This window comes from Ammospiza caudacuta, chromosome 24, assembly GCF_027887145.1.
Source record: "Ammospiza caudacuta isolate bAmmCau1 chromosome 24, bAmmCau1.pri, whole genome shotgun sequence".
Lineage (NCBI taxonomy): Eukaryota > Metazoa > Chordata > Aves > Passeriformes > Passerellidae > Ammospiza > Ammospiza caudacuta.
In genome coordinates, this window is record NC_080616.1 from 6,538,610 (window position 1) to 6,554,954 (window position 16,345).

At 52.2% G+C, this 16,345-nt stretch overlaps 1 protein-coding gene across 8 annotated transcripts in view; it reads right to left on the reverse strand.

Moving 5' to 3' along the window:
• The window catches only part of FOXP4 (forkhead box P4), a 36,933-nt gene extending 30,583 nt beyond the window's left edge, over nucleotides 1-6,350 (reverse strand). For all 8 annotated transcript variants that reach the window (XM_058819254.1, XM_058819253.1, XM_058819247.1 and 5 more), the window contains exon 1: nucleotides 6,147-6,350. In XM_058819254.1, the coding sequence (XP_058675237.1) occupies nucleotides 6,147-6,350 (204 nt within the window). The remainder of the gene's footprint in view (nucleotides 1-6,146) is intronic.
• Nucleotides 6,351-16,345: the final 9,995 nt, after the last annotated feature.

Genomic DNA, 16,345 nt, shown 5'->3' on the forward strand with positions numbered 1-16,345 from the left:
TTAGCTGCTTTTCCAAGTGTCTTTTAGCAGAGTTTTCCATGAATTTGGATTCTCCATGTGCAATTCCTGCCATTTTTGCAAGCACCACCTCACAGAGGACACCCAGTGAGGGCAGGGCCCTGCCCCGGCCTAGCAAAAATCAGCGCAGCAAGGACGAAAAATAAAGGGAGAAAAGCCTCAGGAAAAGAACTCCAGCACACAAAAAGTGCTGCACAAAACTTCTCCAGCACACAAAAAGTGCTGCACAGGATTTCTCCTGAAATTTCTCTTCCCAAAGTTCAAATTTCTCTTCCCAAGGCCTGGCTGGCCCGGGGTGGCGGCTCGGCCCCACCGCGCCGCCTCTCAGGGGGGAATTTAATTCACTCCCCGCTGGCTCCCTCACTTTGGTGTGCTCTGAAGCACGAAATTACAAAGATTTACAGGGAAAAAAAACCCGACATGGCCTCACAATTGCACACAGGGGCCTCTCTGGCAAGGGCCCGGAGCTGCCCCCTCCCTCCATTGCCTCTGTCCCCTCTCCATCCTGAGCTGGGCTCAGCTGCAGACAGGGATGGAACCTGCTGCAATATCCCTCAAACAGAGATGGAACCTGCTGCAGGTCCTTTAAACAGGGATGGAACCTGCTGCAATATCCCTCAAACAGAGATGGAACCTGCTGCAGGTCCTTTAAACAGGGATGGAACCTGCTGCAGGTCCTTTAAACAGGGATGGAACCTGCTGCAAGGTCCCTCAGACTGGGATGGAACATGAAACCTGCTGCAAGGTCCCTCAGACAGGGATAAAACCTGCTGCAGGTCCCTCAGACAGGGATGGAAACCTGGACAGAGCATGTGGAGGACCCAGGATGGAATTTCAGGAGGCAGAGCCACCTGTCAGCTGCATTTGTTGCCCAAACAAGGCAGGAGGAGCAGCCCATGGTGGGGGGATGAAGATTTCCATCAGTCAGAGCCTCTCCTTGGGGCTGAGGAGGTGGGAAGCAGAAGGAAGACTTTCCCTGTGGGAGTAGATGGGATTTTACCTCTGTGAACCAGAGGGAAAATGATTTATAAATAAAAATCAACACATATCCAGGGTGTTATCCTGGTGTTATCCATCAGCACATCAGCCAGAATTGGGAATGAATTCCTTGTGTCAAACTCCCTCTGATCACCAAATGATCCCAGAAAAAATTTGTAAATGCTTCTAGAAAAAGTTTGCAGATGATCCCAGAAAAAGTTTGTCTCAGACACAGATAGGGCTGGTTTGGCTCTGCCCTCCCCAAACGCAGCACACTCCAGGATGAGGAAGAGGATGGGGACCTGGACATTGCTGGGGGAGGCCCAGAACTTCCTTGGGGTGTGGAACACACCTGGGATTGCGGGGAGAGGTGGGAGATGCTGGAGGGTGTGTGCTGGCATGGGGAAGGGGTCCATGAACAGCCAAAATTTCCATCCCAGCCATGCTGGGACCAATCCCACCCTGCCAGGACCTGCTCCCACAGCACTGGAGATTTTCCTGCTCCCAGGATCCCCCCAGGGATGCTCATCCCTCCCCTCAGACCCCAAATCCCCAAATTCTCTGAACCATCCCAAAATCCAGACATCCTCCAGCAGGGGAGCAGCCTCATTGTCCAACTCCCACCCAGCCTACCTGAGGATTATCCTGATTTTTCCCTCTCCACCCCGGATGTGCTGGATGTTTCTCCAGACCCCCAGCAAGGGCAGATTTTGGCTGATTTTTGCCTTTTCCATGGTAAACAACACAAACTCCCCTTTGTGCCATGGGGAAATACCAGAAAACAAAACAAAAAACAAACAAACAAAAACAAACAACCCCCCCCCAAAAACAAACAAAAAAACCACCAAAAACAAAACAAAACAAAAAACCAAAAAAAACCAAAAACAAAACAAAAAACCCCAGGAAACCCAAACCTGGCTCCAGCCCTGGAATAGCCCAGGGAGAGCTGCCTCACACCATACCTTGGATTAATGTGGGATTAATCCTCATCCTTGCCTTTTCCTCCTCAAAACCTGCCCCAGCAGAGCCTCTCTGAGGCCTAATTGGGAATAAATGGGTCAAGAGCTCAAAAAAAAAGTTTGGACAGCATGGAGACATCCATGGTCATTAGAAAAGGAGGAGCCACAGCCTCCCCCCAAAAAATCGACACAAAATAATCCCAGGACAAAGGAGAATCTTGCTTGGGGGATTTGGAAGTGCCTCAATTACCAGATATTTCACTTCATGAGGATGGAGTTTTTAATTCCAGCTGGGAAGAGCTGCCCAAAATCATCTGAGGGATTTTCCACCTGGATCACAGCTTTCTATGGTGTTTTACCTTCCAAAAAGAATAAAAACACCTGAAAATTTCCATTAAAGCAAGAACTTTGCATGGAATGAAGGAGGAAGGGGATTTTTATCTTCCCTTTTCCCTCTGATCCTTTTGGAGGGTGGAGAAAGGTTGGGAAGGGATGAAAAAAATGGTAAAAAAAAAAAAAAAGGAAGATTTTTTACACTAACCTCATAAAAATGACATCGTCACATTCCAGAATTAGAGCCATTAAAACAACACACAGGGATATTTTTAGCTGGATATTAACAGTAAATGATGCCATATTGAGGAGCACTTCCACCAGCCCAGCCCTGGCCTCGCTTAACCAGAACCAAATGGCTCCAAAGAGATCCAAATGAACAAAAAATGACACAATTCCTCACAGGAAAATGAAAAAAAAAAAAATTCCCTTTTTACACCCAGCTCTGTGTCTGTGGCCCAGCCCCAGCTGTTCTGCCCTGTTCCAATGCTCCTGGATTTTATTCCTCTGCTCCTGACTGCTCAGTCCTCACAGGAAAGGGGTTAAACCCAGCCCCAGTAATTAACAGGACAAGGAACAGCCTCCTGACAATCCCATTCCGTGGAAAAAAAGGGGAAAAAAGGGAGGAAAATGAGGGAAAAGGGGGGAAAGGGGAAAAAGGCAGAAAAATTGGAGAAAAAGGAGGGGAAAAAGGGGAGAAAAAGGGGGAAAATGGGAAAAAAATAGGGGAAAAGGAGGAAAAAAGGAGGGAGAAGGAGGAAAAAAAAAAGGGGGAAAAAGGAAAAACTGCTCCTGCATTTGTCCTCAGTGAAATATTAAATATGAATCAGGGAAGTGAAGAGAGAGATGAGTTTCACTTAAGTGCTCCGGCCTCGTTTTTATCTTAAATACCCTAATAATAGAGGATTACACAATATATTTGAGATGTGATCACATGTTTTATGGAATGGTATCTCTCCCAGGGCAGCAAAGTGCCTCTCCTCCCCCTCCACACCCTTCCCCAACTCCCAAAAAAGTCCCGTTTGCTCCTTCTCCAAAACAAGTCTTATTTTTGTTTATTCCTCCCCGTTTCTTTGACGCCTGTCTGCAGCAAGCTGCAATTTTTTGGGTATTTTTTGCACCATAAAACAACACCAGAGCAGCTGGATTTTCCAGCTGGCTCCTTTTCCATGGATTTAGAGCTGCAAGGAGCTCCTGTGGGGTGCCAGACTCAGGGATTGTCCCCTTGCTTGTCCCAGGACATCCCTGCTCCATGAGGTTTGCACGGATTTGGGTTCTCCATGCGGAAATCTGCTGTGTCTGCAAGGACCTTCTTCCATCCTTTCCCTCCATTCCCTGCACCCCAAACCTGCAGAGACCCCATCTCTCTGCACCCCGTGGATTCAAAGAATTCCAAAAGCTGGAATTCTTTGCAGCAATTCAGCAAAAAAACACCCAGGAAAACCCCAAATGGTGGCTGAGCAGTGGTTTATTCCCACTCCTAAAATTCCAGAGGATCCTCCACCACAGGGATGTGCCACCCCCATCACCCCATGCCCCCTTTCCTTTCCCCTTTCCTTTTTCCTTTCCCCTTTCCAGTTTCCTTTCCCCTTTCCTTTCCTTTTTCCTTCTCCCTTTTTCCTTCTCCTTTCCCAGGAAAAAGGGAAGGGAAGGAAAAAGGGAAAGGAAGGAAAGCTGGCAGATCCCTTTGGGAGGTCCCTCCCCGTTCCCACAGCAACAGCGGGGACAGGGGAGGGGTCCCGGGCCGGGGGCTGCCCCCGGTGCCCCCGGGCGACCTCTCCCCTCCGCCAGCCCCCGCACAAAGCTGCCGGGAGCTATTGAGGCTTTTCAGCCCCACCCGAGCATTGAAATGCAGGGATTTAACCCCCCCGGGCTGGGGAGAGGAGGGAGAGGAGGAGGAGCAGGAGGGAGGAAGGGGAGGAAGGAGAGGGGATGCCCTTTCCACCCTGCTCTCCCCTTCCAGGCTCTCTGGGAAGTGGCATGGATTGGGAGGGATGAGGATGGACGGATGGACGGATGGATGGATGGATGGATGTTGAGACCTGGGTGACCCCGTCTCAGCAATCCTTGCTCCAGGGACACCCCACAACAAGGTCTCTGAGCACCCCACAAACACCCCCATGGCCTCAACATCTCACCCACCTCGAGGCAGCACCCTTGGAGAGCAGCTTTAACCCAAAAATTCCCTGCCAAGACCTGTCTGGCCTCACGCTTGTAAAAACAGCGAGGTGACAGGCACTGGAAAAGGTCAAAAATGGAATCTGGGCACAGAAATCCCCACAGACACAGAGCTTTGGGGTCACCAGGATCAAACTCCCACCCCTGCAGGCTTCCCAAGGTTTCTTGGAGGGATTTCATAAAGCTCAAAGAGAATCAGGATGGAGAGCTGCCATTCCAGGATGAGGGAGAGAGCACACGGAGCAGCCCAGCCATCCAAAAACCCGGGCAGAACGCTGGGTGCTCCCGGGGATGGAGCAAAGCCTCCATCAAGCACCTAATTGTCCAAAACTCCGCTGTGGGGACATTTATTCCTGACCCCAGCTGGTGCTCAGCCTGCTCCCTGAAGCAGGAAGATGGATAATCCTCGGGATGGGTTCTCCCCCTTCCTTCCCCAGGTGCTGTCGCTGGAGGTGTCACTTGGTATTTTTGGGAAAAATAAAAAAATCCAAGTGACACCAAACCCTCTGCTTTAACAATCCCACATGCCAGCCAGCTTCCCACCAGGAGAAACAACAGAGGGGTGAAATGAAACATCAGCATGAACCAGGAGAATCCACAAGGACGAAAATCCTGATTTTCTGGAGGAGATCCCCCATTTCAGAGCCACGATTTGCATCTTTTTGGCTGAGGGGACACACGGATCTCCCGTTATCTGCTGGAATTCCAGGAGGGAGAGCAGGGAGCTCCTCAGAGGGGCACTGGCAGCAGCATTACACGCATGATTACCCTTTGGATGCGGGGAACAGGGGCTTAGCGGCGTGCGGAACGCCTGTTATCCAGGTAATGGATTTACAGCACTCCCTACTAAAGTATCAGACACAGCAATTTTTTACAGCTTTCACGCTGGAATTTATGGCTCAGGGAGGCGATCTCCGTACGAGGAGAGGGATCATTGCCTTATTTAGTAGCTGAGCAGGGAAATTGATGTTTTTTCGCCAAAGTTTGTTTGGAAAGGTAAGCTGCAGGCACGTCCTCAGGGCTGAGAGGGGACACGTGTGTGGCAGGGGCTACCCCAGGGGCACATCCAGAGCTGCTGCACACACATGTCACTGTCACACGTGTCCTGTGGGTGAGGCTCAATCTCCAGGAGTGCTGGGAATGGGAAAGCAGCTCCTGGAAAACCAAAATCCTCTCAGGCAGGACCTGTTCCTTGTGTTACAGCCAAAGTTTTTGGTGTCTCAGCCCCACGGATTGATGGCGGGCAGAGCAGGCAGGAAAAAACCAGCAGGTTTGGATGGATGGGCTCTGCTTCCCAAGGCATGTCGGACAGGGACAAAACCCTTGATTTTTGGGGCACTCAACCACGAATGGCCAAACCTAGTGCAGCCCAACCCCGAGTACAAATCACGGCAAAACCCAGTGCTGTCCCCAAACCGCATCCTTGCAGGGCCCCGCTGCCTGTGCAAGCCAGCTTTGAAGGAACAGGTTTGGATGGGTGGGCTCTGCTTCCCAAGGCATGTGGGACAAGGACAAACCCCTTGATTTTTGGGGCACCTCAACCATGAATGGCCAAACCTGGCGGAACCCAACCCCAAGCACAAATCACGGCAAAACCCAATGTCGTCCCCAAACCGCATCCTTGCGGAACCCCGCTGCCCGTGCAAGCGGGGCTTGAAGGAACAGGTTAGCCTGCATTACCTGCTGCTGCTGGAAGTGCAGGAGCTCCACGGGGCTCATCTCTCCGTTGGCCTCGGCTCCGGCGGCTCCGTCGCGGCCGCTGCCCCCGGGGCCGCCCCCGCTGCCGCCACCGCCGCCGGCATCGGGCTGATTGCTCAGGCTGCTCACCCCGTTCTGCGCCGAGGGCGTGGAGCGGATCGTCTCCGAGGCAGATTCAACCATCATGACTCGCTAGCAGGACCTGGAGAGGGGAGAGAAGAGCCTGAGAACGGGGGCTGAGGTCCCGGTGGGATGGGTGTCAAACCGTGTTGGGTTTTAGTTGTGTTCGGTTCGCACCCCAAAAAATAAATGTGGAGCTGCTGCAAACACGGTGCACGTCCCTAGAAAAAGCAAGTGCGACCCAGTCCTTAGGAAAACCCACAATTCCAGCTTTCCCTGAGCCTGGTACAGGGCACTGAGCTCCAGGAATTCGTTTGTTTTCCCCAAATTTCATGGTGAGAGCACACCTGAAGCCCCAGCCAGACACAGAGATCCAGGAATCCATTTGTTTTTCCCCAAATTGCAAAGTACTTCATGGTGAGAGCACACCCGAAGCCCCAGCGAGACACAGAGAGCCTGCACCTTATATTCCACCCTGAAAATCCTAACAAAGTCAAAACATTCCCTTCCAAATGCTTCATCTCCCAGCAAACCACCACTTCCCAGCTGGAAGAACCACCGGGCAGGAGGTGCCAGGCTGAGGAAACCCAGAGGAACGGCAGAGCTGGGATGTGGGAACGAGAGCCCAGCAAAACCAAGACTGGAAAATCCTTCCCTTCTCCCAGTTTTTGCTCTGTGGGCTCGGATGAGTGGCAGGTTGGTGATTGTGAAGCTGAAGGCGCCTTTTTCTAGGAGAAACTCCTGGTTTTGGGCTGGTACTGGAGAAAACAGGACCAGCACACCCAGAACTGCTCTCTGCCACATCCAGCCCTGACACACAAAACTGGCAGCACAGAATCCACCCAGGAGTGAGGGTCTCTCCCTCCTTCCCAACACTTGTTTTCCTCCATGGAAAAGCAGTTTTGTTTCCACACCCCTCCATCCCACCAGCACGGGCTCAGCGCTCACCCACCGCCGCTTGCGGAGTTTGGAACAAGACAGGAACAAAACCAGAGGGATGGGATGAAAAAACACCACCCCCCTTTCTCTTTCCACCCTCTTTTCTTCCCTATTTCCCCCTCCACACCCCAAAAGGCAGCGAGACAAACCAGGAACAACATAATTGCTGAAATGTGGCGTGTAATAATCGCTATTCAGGGGCTGATCATTCATATTAAACAGGGAGCAGCGAGCTGCTCATTTGCATGTTGGAGATTATCTGCATTTCAAAAGTCATTTCCGCAGGGGATATGAGTGACATCCATTCCCAAGGGGAGCTCCTGGCTCCCTCCCACTGTCCCAGGGCTCTGGGGGTGACACACTGGTGGCTGTGGGACAGCTCAAGGTTAAGGGGATTAGTGGGATTTGGGTTTGGTTGGAGCAGCTTCACAACGATGGGAAGCTGCTCCAACCTTAGCAGCAAAAATCTGGAATAAACCCCTCACTTTTTCCTTGAAACTACACTATTTCCTTCCCCACTTTGAATTTCAAGGATTTCAAGTTCAGAAATAGGAAATTATTGCTGTTCTTATTCCCGTTTTCCCTCTGAAATCCAAGAGGGCCCACGGGGAACGCTTCGTGTCCAACCCTCGAACGGCATCACCAGGGTCAGAAACTCATCAGGATTCCAGCAGGGATTTGACTTTTACATGGAGAACAGGAATATCCAGAGTTACAACAGGAAGTATTAAAAAAGGGGAAAAAAAAAATTTAAAAAAAAAGACAGTTTTGGAAAGGATATAAAACTTTCCTGGCTTCGGGCATAAACTGGAGTTTAACTGTTGGGAATTAGGAGGAAATCTCTGCTGGTGGAGGAGCTGTGGGCTCGCTCTGGTGGTTCCAGCCCCTGCCAGAGGTGGGATGCTGGAGCAGATTCCTGCAGCCAGGGTGATTCCCGGAGCTGGGGACACCGGGCCAGCTGAGCTCCCTCTCCAAGTCCTGTAAAACTCCACTTCCCGTTCCCAAACCCCTCTGGGATGCTGCAGTGTCTGGGATCCCAACAACGCTGCTAGGGAAGTCATAAAAGAAAGTCATCACCATAATAATGGAAATATTTCCATTCCTATAAAAAGTTTCGCAAAACCTTAAAGAAAAAGAAAAACTGAAAACGAAGCCGGTGTCTGCGAGGTTATAAACTGGATTTAAATTAGCAACAAGCACTTTTCCAGCCAGGACGGATCTGGGATGAGTGGGAAGAGCAGAGCTGGGCTGAGCGATGCCAGAGCACACGTGCAGCCCTGCACAGAGCCGGGGGGGATCCGCAGCATCCCCGCTCCTGCTGCTCATCCCTCGCAGTTCAAACACCAGCAGAGTTGCAGGGATTCTCCTCCTCGGCGTGCAGAGGGGCTGGGCAGGATCAGACCTTCCCCCAGGCACAGCGGCAGGGACGGAGCCCAGACAGCCAGCGGGAAGATCCAACAACACCCACATCCAGAGGGAAAGGGTGGGTTTGCTTAAAAGGGGAGGGAGGAGCCCCCTCCAACGGCAACAGCAACAGAAGCTGCACAAATGGATCGTTAATTACCATTAATTACCATTTCAGACTCGCTGAACCACCGCTCCGCGTTTTTTGTTCCCCCCTTTTATCCAACCACGCACCTTCCGCAGGACAAAGGGAAGGAAACGGAGAATTACAAACGGAGCAACGAATCCCCCTGCCTTCGGCAGGACCATATGGCAACGAGGGTGTATTAATTACCGCGGCTTTTAATTAACAATTGCTTCATCTGAGCAGTAACATTTCCTTGACATCCCCCGACTCGCCGCTAACCTGCGCGGAGCACGCTCCATCCCAGCCATCAATCCCGCTTTATTGACATCCATCCCTCCCGCAAACAGGCACGATCCCAGGGTTTTCCAATTAACACCTCCGCACTCTCTAATTAGCGCAATTAACGGGCTGATGGATGCCCGGAGCTTCCCTGGGAGGGAGGGGCTGGGGATGCGGCTCCCACTGCTTGTGCCACAATTCCCATGGGAACACCATGAGTGTGCCATGCCAGGAGCTGGCACTGCCACCGAGCCCTCCAGAAGGGAAGGATGAACATGGAGGTGACCAAAACCACGGGCTCGAAGCGATGGATGTGGGATTTTAGGAGCAGCAAGAGCAGGTGAAGCAGTGATTTTCTCCCCCAAAAAACTCACAAGGAATTTTGGCCCATCCAGACCCGTTCCAAGCGATGCCACTGCTCCGCCTGATTCCAAGGACAGGAAAATTCAGTGGCACTTCCCAGCCTCCAGGACCTGCTGGAACAGCCACAGCCACACCACGAGCTCCTCAGAAACCACTGCCCCAACACCAATTTCAGCAGCTTTCCCTATTTTTCATTATCCTCGACAGCTCCGTAATTTTGGGCTGCCCTCCGTGGGCCATGCACTGACCCAGTGTCACCTCCACCCTGCTGTCCCTGTCCTTGAGCCCCCATCCCCAACCACTGTGGGTTACCCTGCCCTGAGTATCCCCAGCCACAAACTCCAAGAGCTCCTAAACCATTACCCACGAGGGAGGGATGAGGATTTAATACCACTGGGAAAACTTTCTACGAGCTGGGACAGCACAGGTGACACACAAACTGACACTGAGAGGTTCCAGAGGCTGTTTCCACCCTTCCCACCACATCCCAGTCCCAAAGCAGTATTTCAGAGTTATCCCAGTCCCAAAGCAGTATTCCAGAGCCCTCCTCCCTTCTCCAGCCTAGCCAGGACACAGAGGGGAGCAGGCCTTGGGTACCAGCGGATCCCAAAGGAGCACAGACCCAGTAAGCCCTCAGAAATCTGCAGGATGCTCCTCTGCACAGCTGGAAGGAGAAGAGGACTCAGGCAAGCTGGATCCCAGGCCCTGGATCGGCTCCCAGCTACAGAAAGTTGAGCACCCTGCCCGTCCTGCTCCGGCACCGCCAGGCTTTAGGAAGCGGCTGCTAATCCTAAAAGGCTTCGCTGGAAGAGAAGCAGCAGCCCAGCATTGCTCCAAGAGTGGCTTTTTACCCTTTAATTAACACATAAACACATGGAAATGTGGAAAGGGGATTAAAATAAAAGTCTGGGGGAGCTGAGACGAATCCGGAGCATTACTGTAAATTAGAAGATATTTAAGGAACCAGGGACCGGCTAAGCCCAGGCACTGCTTTAATGGGATCTCACCTCTGGGCACTTTCATCTCCCACTTTCATCTCGCTCCCAGCAACTTCTTTGGGAAGAGCCAACCTCTGGTGCTTCACCTTCACCCCCTGGCTCTCCTCACCTGCCTCAGTGCCAGCCCAGCCCAGCCACACTCGCGGGCACCAGGGACAGGCAGGCAGTGAGGAGCCTTTGCTGAGAGCCACAGTGAGGTTCTCCTGCCCCCAAAAACGGGGGATCCTTGGATCAGAGAGCTGGAAAGCACCTGGAATTGTGAGGACTCCAATGTGGGAAAGCCTGGGATGGTTCCTGTACTCCTGGCAAGCCCCGCCTGCCTCTCCAGAACCTGTCACCTCCGGAGCGTCCTTTGCTCTCCAGAGCTGCCCCAAGTGCAGCCAACCCCACAGGAGATCCCACACATTCCCAGAGACACCAACACCTGCCTGGCACCTCTCCCACTCCCTTCCAAGCTTCCAGGAACACAAAACCCTCTCCCAGAGTGGGTGTGGGACTGGCTGGAGGTGGCCAGGCCGGTGTTGGCACCGTGGGGCTGCTGCTCCATCCTGGAGCACGTGCCCGGCTGCCCCATCCTGCTCCATCCCTGCTTCCCTCGCTGTGCTCTTGAAAAGATTAAAAAAAAAAAGGAACCCCACTCCATCTCATTAAGAAAGTAAACACAAGAGCCGTCTAAGTGTCTAATTAAGCTTCTAATTAGTCCCTGCTTGTTACTAATGCAAATTAGATTACGCCGCTTAACTACAGCATGTCCACAACACCCTTGTTAATTGCGGCCTTTTGAAATTAAATTACTCCCTAATTAGCATATCAAAGCCATTGATTCGGAGCCAGGAAAGATGAGGGCAGGAGGAAGCCTAACGCCAAGTTTTGTTAATCAGGGACGTCTAATTAAATAGTGACGTGGAGCACGGGGCTCCCACCTCGCTGCTCCGAGCCACCACACGTGGTGGTGGGGACCCGGGGACAGCCCCTCGGTGGGTGCTGGTGGTCTCTGGATCACTGCTGGGGTGATGGAGCAGCCTGTGGGCCACGATGAAGGTCCACCACCTACGTCACATCAGGTGGGGATGCAGGTCTGGTATCCATGTCCCAGGGGGTCAGGATGAAGGTTTGGTACCCATGTCCCATTAGATTGGGATGCAGGTCTGGTATCCATGTCCCAGTGGGTCAGGACGAAGCTTTGGTACCCATGTCCCATTAGACTGGGATGCAGGTCTGGTCCCAGTGGGCCAGGATGCAGATCCATCACCTGTGTCCCATCAGGTGGGGATGCAGGTTTGGTACCTGTGTCCCACTGAGCCAGGATGAAGGTTTGGTCCCGTCTGACTGGGATGCAGGTCTGGTACCCATGCCCCAGTGAGTCAGGATGCAGATCCAGCACTTGTGTCCCATCACAGTGGGATGCAGGTCTGGTATCCACATTCCAGTGGGTCAGGATGAAGGTTTGGCACCCAAACCCCATCAAGTTGGGATGTGGATCCAGAACTTGTGTCCCAATGGGTCAGGATGCAGGTCTGGTACCAGTGCCCCATCAGGTGGGGATGCAGGTCTGGTATCCATGTCCCAGTGTGTCAGGATGAAGGTCTGGTACCAAAGCCCCATTAGGTTGGGATGTAGGTCCAATGCCTGTGTCCCATCAGGTCAGGATGCAGATCCAGAACCTGCTTCCCACCAGGCAGGGATGCAGTTTTGGTATCTGTGCCCCATCAGGTGTGGCTGAAGGTCCAACACCTGTGTCCCATCAGGATGGAATGCAGAACCAGTTTCTGTGTCCCAGTGGGACAGGATAAAGGTTTGGTACCTGTGTCCCTTCAGTTTGGGATGCAGGACCAGCACCTGTGTCCCATGATGCCAGGATACAGGCCTGGCACCTCTGTCCCATCAGTCTGGGATGCAGGCCCAGTGCCCAAATCCTGCAGGATTCCCACTCAACTTCCCAAAATCCAGGACGTCCCCATGAAGCCACATCAGCCACCACAGTGCCAGGTCCAGCCCTGCATCCCCTCATTTCTCATCCCCCTAAAAACTTGCTTTCCTTCAACCCAACACGATCCAAATGGGAATTTAAAGATCCCAAAACTCCCTTCTGTGCACAGGGATCAGGGCCACCCTCTCCCCAGCCCCAAAATCCTTGGTGACCCCACAGAGGAGCAGGAGAGGCCCTCAGTGGGGACAGGTGGGGCTGGGAGAGCCTCTCACCTGTCACATCCCAAACCCACAAGAAGTCAGGGGACAGTGCACAGGGCGAGGTGACACCGGGGTCCTGACACCAAATCCCCCCTTAGGGCACCGGGCTGGGGGGACACATCCCCTCACCATCCCCGAGGAGCCCTTGGATGGGACACCACCACCAAATCCCACATCATTCCCTCAAAGAAACCCCAAATCACCAAAACCACCTCTCTGCTCTCATCTGGGTGATCCCCCAACACCTCCAACCCCAAATTCCCACCTGGACATCAATAACAGAGCCACCAGGGAGGAGACTGCACCCAAAGGCAGAACCACTCCAAGGAGAGTGAAAGTGAAGCCTAATTTTGAAGTTATTTCAATAACTTCCTGAATGACCCAGTTCTTCCCATTTTATAACTTTTCCTAGATTTTTTTTTTGGTGGTTTTTTTTTCTTTTTTTTTTTTTTTTTTGTTTAAAGAGGTGGGAAGGGAAAAAAAATAAAGGGACGAAGATTGGAAAAGTTTAATAGAGGGAGAAAAAGTCTATTAAAAAAAAAAAAATAAGGCAGGCAGCCCGTCTCAGGGGAAGAGCTGAAATATTAAAGAAAGGAAAATCGCTTCTCCTGCTGCCGAGCCAGGGCAGGAGAATGGAGCAGCTGGAAGAGAAGGAACGGGGCACTTTTAATTGAAAAAAAGGAGATTCAAATGAAATATCCAATATCCCCCGTTAAAGAAAGGAAGAAAGACGGACCTTGGCTGCCGAGAAATTGCTGAAAGCCCAAACTTTTCTTTCTCAGAAGTTATAGGAAAGAGGGATGCGAGAAAGGAAGGGAAAAAAGGGTCTTTCATCCGAGAGGAACTCGGGCGGAATGGAGGATGAGGGCGGAGAGAGAGAGAGAGAGCGAGAGCAAGTTTTATTCATTTATTTTATTTTATGAGATGAGTAAAAATAATATATTTAAAATAAAATAAAAAAAAAAAAGAGAGAAAAGGCCGAGTTTTATAATGTCCCAGTGTTTGGAAGCAGCGGAAGGGAGCGGAGAGGGGGGAAAGCAACTAAGAACAGAAGGGCCGGCTCCAACCACCCGCCGCACGAGCCTCTCTCCCAACGAGATTCAATTAATTGATAACAAGAGGCATCAAATTAATTTTTCAAGGATGTTAGATTTTGATGAAGGAAAAAATCTCTCTGATTTTAATCGGGGCGGCGTTTAAAAGGCATAAATGAATATCCCTTTCTAATCATCTGAGGCGCCGAGGAAGCACCAAGCGGTTAACGTGGAAATTCAAATCGTTTAATTGGGGAGGGTGGGGGAAGAGGGGAGGTGGCCGTGGTGGGGGAAGGGGGCCCGGGGTTTTCTTTTTAAAGAGCTTTATGAAGAAATTATTTTTAAAAAAAATTATATTTCTTTCAAGCTCTCCCCCACTCCCCGTCCTTCTCCCAGCCCCGGAACGCAGCCGCACTTGGAAAAACCCATCTCAGAGCTTTTTTGCTTTTCAATAGAGACTGTTTCCCAGCACAATCTAATTAACAAAAATGATAATGAAGACGGCGGGGAAAAAATTTCAGAGGGAACAAAATTTAAAAAAAAAAAAAATCCCTCCAAACTCCCAGGGAAAAAAAATCCCAAACCCACAAGATAAAGTGAGATTCCCACCACGCTCAACTCCCATCCATCACGCTGTGTTTCCACATGGGATGAGGGTTTTAGGATTTGGGATGAGGTTTTCAGCACAATCCCCCCAAAATCCCATTTAAATAATTGCCAGCAGCTCCCATTGCTGGTGTGGGATAGAGCTGTAACCAACACGGCATCACCCACACCAGTTTCCCAAAGGTTTTTCCAGCATCTCCCCGTAAATCCCAGCTCGGTTCAAGCCTCACCCACATGCCCAGTGCCCAGCTCACACTTTTTTTGTAAAATTCACACACTGAGGACACATCCCCCTGGTGCAAATCCCACCTGGAATTCCTGCTGCAGACACCAGAGCCCTCATCCCGCCCGGAGCACACTGAAAGCTCTGGCCAAAATCTCCTCTGTTCCCAGCCAGGATGGTCCCACACCTGCCTCCCAGAGCCTGGGACACCTGAGGAAGAGGAGGCATCTTCCTCTTGGATGGAGGCTCAAGGACAGTGCCCTGTGGCAGTGAGGAAGAGCAGGGACACAGGGAAATGTCCCGGCTCGATCCCTGCGAAGGCGAAAGCTCCCAGAAAAGGGGAGCGATGGGGGAAGCTCTTAAATCAAAATAAACCCCAAATTCCAGGGGCTCCCCACTCCCCATCCCATCAGGAGAGGTTGAAAACGGCAAGGATGGAGCCAGGGAGGAAGAAATGCCCTGGAGCAGGTGAGGGACACTCTGGATGCCAGGGCTCGGGCTCGGCCTCTCACGTCCTACCCCGAGTGAAATTTTCCAGCTGAGTTCGTGGGGAGTCAGACTGGAAGTTGCTAGACATCTCTCCTGGCCTTCAAATAATCCAGAGGGGAGGGAAAAACAGGCATGGTACCTATGGAGCAGGAGGGAGGAACTCGGATGCCACAAGTTTTCCCAGACTCCGTCGTGTCTGTGCAAAAATTCATCCGGAAACGCTCTGGTTAATGCACTCCCCGATGCTTTCCACGGCAAATCCCATTCCTATGCAGGAAGAGGCCTGGTTTCCATCCAGAAATTATGCTGCTCATGAGGAGGGAGCAGAAAAAAAGCAATGGGGGCAAGAACTGTCCTTGGGCAATTTCAAACTCCTGGTCTGAAGTCCATTTTTCTTCGCATCCCAGTCAGAGGCAGCGTGACCCGAGGCTGGATCCGTCTCTCAGCCCTGCCAGAGCCTGGTTCCACACTTCCAAACAGCTTCCCTGATTTTATTCCTGCACAGCCTGGCTTCTCCATGGCCAGCCTCAGCATCTCCTGGTTTCTCTGGGCACCTGCCACCCCCACGGAGCAAACCCAGCCCCGCAGACGAACGCGGCTCTGGAATAACCCCGCAGATTTCTCCGCTAAAATGTGGGTAGCAGCGTGCTCAGCAGGGCTGTGCTGGGATCTGGGAACGCTGCTGGGTGCCCACGGAGGGGAGTGGGTACTGCATTTCATATTTGAGGCCTTGGGAAGAGAGCAGGAGAAGCAGGAGCATCCCTTGGCTGCGGGAAGCGCTTTTCACCAGGACTCTGTGCTGAAATCAGGAGGTCACTGTGGTGCCCTTCTTGGTGTCATCTGGATGAGCCACGTCCAGCCACCACATCCTCTTCCCAGGAATGTCCTCTTTCCAGGAAAGTCCTCTTTTTAGGGTGTCCTCTTTTCAGGAATATCCCCCTCTGTGGCTCTTCCATGGGGAATCCGGGAGGCGCGGCCTGTCCCAGCGTGGATGGATCCCACAGGGATGGCAGCAAAGCTCTGCCACGGCTCCAGCGTCCCTCTGGATGCCAGCCTGGCACACAGGGAAGGGCTCTGGTCCCATAGCATCGCTCCAGGGTCACACTCAGCACTCCCAGGTCGTGCTGATCCATCCAGGCTCCCGAGCATCCCCAGAGCTCAGCGACAGCGGCGTCTTCAAACCCAGCACATCCTGCTGGACTGGGACAGAGCTGGGCAAGGGGGAATCCACGTCCTCAATCCCTGCTTGTCCTCCTGGCAATGCTGAGGTCCTGAAGCCAAACTTTAGGGTGTCCTGGCCCCCAGGTGGCTGCTGCTGCTCCAGCTCGGTGGCCAAGGAAAGCCCAGCACCTTCCCAGTGCCGTGGGACACAGAGCACCGTGCAAATCCCAGAGATTATTCCCAGGAAT